Below are 2195 nucleotides of genomic sequence, written 5' to 3'. Positions count from 1 at the left end.
TGGTTGGTAGTAGCCCGATTATAATACATTTTCATCATCTCAATGGAGGGGCGATAGGGAGGGGGGGGGATTTCTCTCTCGCCTGGGGCGTCAAATGGCCTAAAGCTGGCGCTGGTTATATGACAACGCTCCAAATAGGATGTCATGTCATTCAGCTAAGCTCAAAGAAATGTTCAACGTCTCAAGGGTAGAGGACTTGTCATGATGACATTATCTCAGGCTAAAACTTTGACCCAATAAGGATTGCTTGGGGGAGGTACAATGGGTTGGACGAAAACATTTGAACACATAAACCACATGTAAAACGTAGGCCATGTGTCTTCTCTTCTTCTTGATGATGGAGGAGTACCAACCAGAGCTCTGCTTTCCACAACTCATCAACATCTCCTGTAAGAAGTCCATGTCTCATTGGTCTGAAGGTGTTCTCTTAAAGGTTCTTCTGGCCATCATCTGCATCATCACTGTGGTTCTCAACCTGCTGGTCATCATCTCAATCTCCCACTTCAGGCATACATTTATATTCTGGCATTGCACAACATGTTTGTCATTTAATCATGGCTATAGTAGTTGTTATTGTCTATTTACTTTTTCTATAATCTACTAAGAAATATGTTGTCTTGTTTATTTTTTGTTTTTTCTCCAGGCAGCTCCACACTCCTACCAACCTCCTCCTCCTCTCTCTCGCGGTATCTGACTTTCTGGTGGGTCTCCTGGTGTTACCGATTAAGATCTACATGACAATATCCTGCTGGACTTTTGGTGATGTTCTTTGTTCTTTGTGGTTCTACATGACTGTGTCACTGACTTCCGTATCAGTAGGAAACATGGTGCTGATATCTGCTGACCGTTATGTGGCTATTTGTGATCCTCTGCATTATAATACCAAAGTCACTGTAAAAAAAGTTCAACTTTTTGTTTGTATTTGTTGGCTTTTTGCTTTTCTCCTCTGTAGCATCATTTCAAAGGACGGACTGACTCATCCTGGAAAGTCTAATTCCTGCTATGGAGAGTGTGTTATTGGTATAGACTTCGAAGGTGGGATTATTGACCTCATTGTGGTGTTTATTATTCCTCTCAGCATCATCATCACTCTGTACATGAGAGTGTTTGTGGTTGCTGTGTCTCAGGCCCGAGCCATGCGCTGTCATGTTACATCATTCAAACCACATTCAGTCACAGTAAGAGCAAAGACATCCGAGTTGAAAGCAGCCAGGACTCTGAGTGTCCTTGTCCTTGTCTTCCTCATGTGTCTCTGTCCATATTATATTGTTTCTTTTGCAGGTGACAACAAAATACTGTCCTCATTTGCAAATCTATACACTTTAAACTCCTTTTTTAACCCGTTAATATATGCTTTGTTCTATCCCTGGTTTAGAAGAGCTATTAAACACATTGTCACTCTGCACATACTGCAGCCTGGCTCCTGTGGGAACAACATACTGTAAACATTTTTTTATTTATATGTATTTGACCACTTTTGTGTAAGGTTTTGTAGAAAGAGTTTTGACTTTGAGACGTGTGGAAACAGGTGAGCTGTGTCTATGTTTATGGGAAGTGTGTGCTTCTGAGAAAGACATGATTTGTTTATTTTTTTGCAACAGGGACCAGGCTTTGTGTTTTACCAAACTTTAAATATGAAAATAAAATGCTGAGACATAGTGATATTTTATATTCTACATTTTCTTATTGTCTTATATAAACTCACATACTCTAAATTGAGGACATGTTTCATTCAAGATTTAAGATTCAAACACCTTTATCAATCCCTCAAGGGGCAATTATTCCATTTGAGCAACAGGTTGTTCTGGTTCGCAAAGCCTACATGGCTCACAATAAATAAAAAGTCAATGTCTTATTAAACAACACAATACTAATAAAATATAAATGTTAAAGTTTAAACATTTAAGAGTCTGAGTGCAGAAGGGATGAATGATTTGGAAAAGCGATTTGTTTTACTCAATGGAAGGGCATAACGTCGCCCTGAAGGCAACAGAGAGAATTCCCCCGCAAGGACATGGCTCGGGGAGGCTAAAATGCTCTTTGCTTTTCGAAGGATTTGCCAGTTGCAGAAGAGGTTTAAGTCTCTTAGTTTTACTCTGGTAATCTTAGAGCAAGATTTAAGAATACTAGACAGGCTGTTTCGGTCTTTAACTGAAAGACAGTGAAACCAACAAATAAAAGAAAAACACATAAGA

The 2195-nt window shown here is 39.5% G+C and overlaps 1 protein-coding gene across 1 annotated transcript; it reads left to right on the top strand.

The window, feature by feature from the left end:
* Window positions 1-334: 334 nt before the first annotated feature.
* LOC133574199 (trace amine-associated receptor 13c-like) lies at window positions 335-1445 on the top strand. Its single transcript, XM_061926295.1, has 2 exons — window positions 335-507; window positions 644-1445. The coding sequence occupies exons 1-2, from the start codon at window positions 335-337 to the stop codon at window positions 1443-1445; spliced, it is 975 nt and encodes a 324-aa protein (XP_061782279.1).
* Window positions 1446-2195: the final 750 nt, after the last annotated feature.

This window comes from Nerophis lumbriciformis, linkage group LG31, assembly GCF_033978685.3.
Source record: "Nerophis lumbriciformis linkage group LG31, RoL_Nlum_v2.1, whole genome shotgun sequence".
NCBI classification, from domain to species: domain Eukaryota; kingdom Metazoa; phylum Chordata; class Actinopteri; order Syngnathiformes; family Syngnathidae; genus Nerophis; species Nerophis lumbriciformis.
Note: the sequence above shows the minus strand (reverse complement) of the source record. Positions and strands in the feature narration are given on the sequence as shown.